This window comes from Saprolegnia parasitica (assembly GCF_000151545.1).
Source record: "Saprolegnia parasitica CBS 223.65 unplaced genomic scaffold supercont2.578, whole genome shotgun sequence".
NCBI classification, from domain to species: domain Eukaryota; phylum Oomycota; class Saprolegniomycetes; order Saprolegniales; family Saprolegniaceae; genus Saprolegnia; species Saprolegnia parasitica.
Genome location: NW_012156972.1, coordinates 1 through 686, shown reverse-complemented (window position 1 = coordinate 686; position 686 = coordinate 1). Strand labels below are relative to the sequence as shown.

At 61.2% G+C, this 686-nt stretch overlaps 1 protein-coding gene across 1 annotated transcript; it reads left to right on the top strand.

The window, feature by feature from the left end:
* Nucleotides 1-4: 4 nt before the first annotated feature.
* On the top strand, nt 5-659 carry SPRG_17356 (hypothetical protein; the record flags this gene model as incomplete). The annotated part of the gene is made up of 3 exons (XM_012356768.1): nt 5-127; nt 320-391; nt 429-659. The coding sequence occupies 3 exons, from the start codon at nt 5-7 to the stop codon at nt 657-659; spliced, it is 426 nt and encodes a 141-aa protein (XP_012212158.1).
* Nucleotides 660-686: the final 27 nt, after the last annotated feature.

The following is a 686-nucleotide window of genomic DNA, read 5'->3' as shown; positions in this document are numbered from 1 at the left end:
GATGATGCGGCTGCGCGTCGAGGACTTAAGCGAACTCAAGGAGGCCTTTGACTCGCACGAAGGCGGCGTCGACCTTTGCAACTTTGTCAGCGTCCTCCTCGACAAGCTCGAGTGGACCGACGCGACGGTCGTCTCTCTTATTTACGAGCTCATCGAGCTCTTTCACGAGATTGCGATTCTGCGCCATGGCAAGATGCTCTGGGACGACTTTTACGAGCGCGCTCATTGACGTCGGCATGCGTACGTCGGTCGACGAGCTCGCGTGGCGCGACTGGCGCTACGAGAAAACAGCTTGTTCACCGACGACCGCAGTCGCCAGCCGCGCTGCGTGCAGTACATCCCTGAGCTCAAGCGCATCTTTGCCTTTGAGAGCTCGCGCCCCGTGATTCAGGTAGTTTTTGAGGCCACGTGGAGGCTGACTCGAGCAGGTGTTTGATCCGTCGGCGATTCTGGCCGCCGAGAGCGGCGCGATTGAGCAGAACGAGCCGCCGCGAACGGGAGACCAGCCGACGACGCCAGCGTTCACGCTGCCGCTCTTGCACGAACTACACCCGCTCTGCTACCAACACGGCTACCGCAAGGACCAGGACCAAGTGCGCTCCGAGCGCAGCCCCGTGCAGGTCGATCCTCTCTCCACGCGCCCTTGGCTTCACGCGTAGTAGGTCATCAAGTACCTCGCAAGCGTG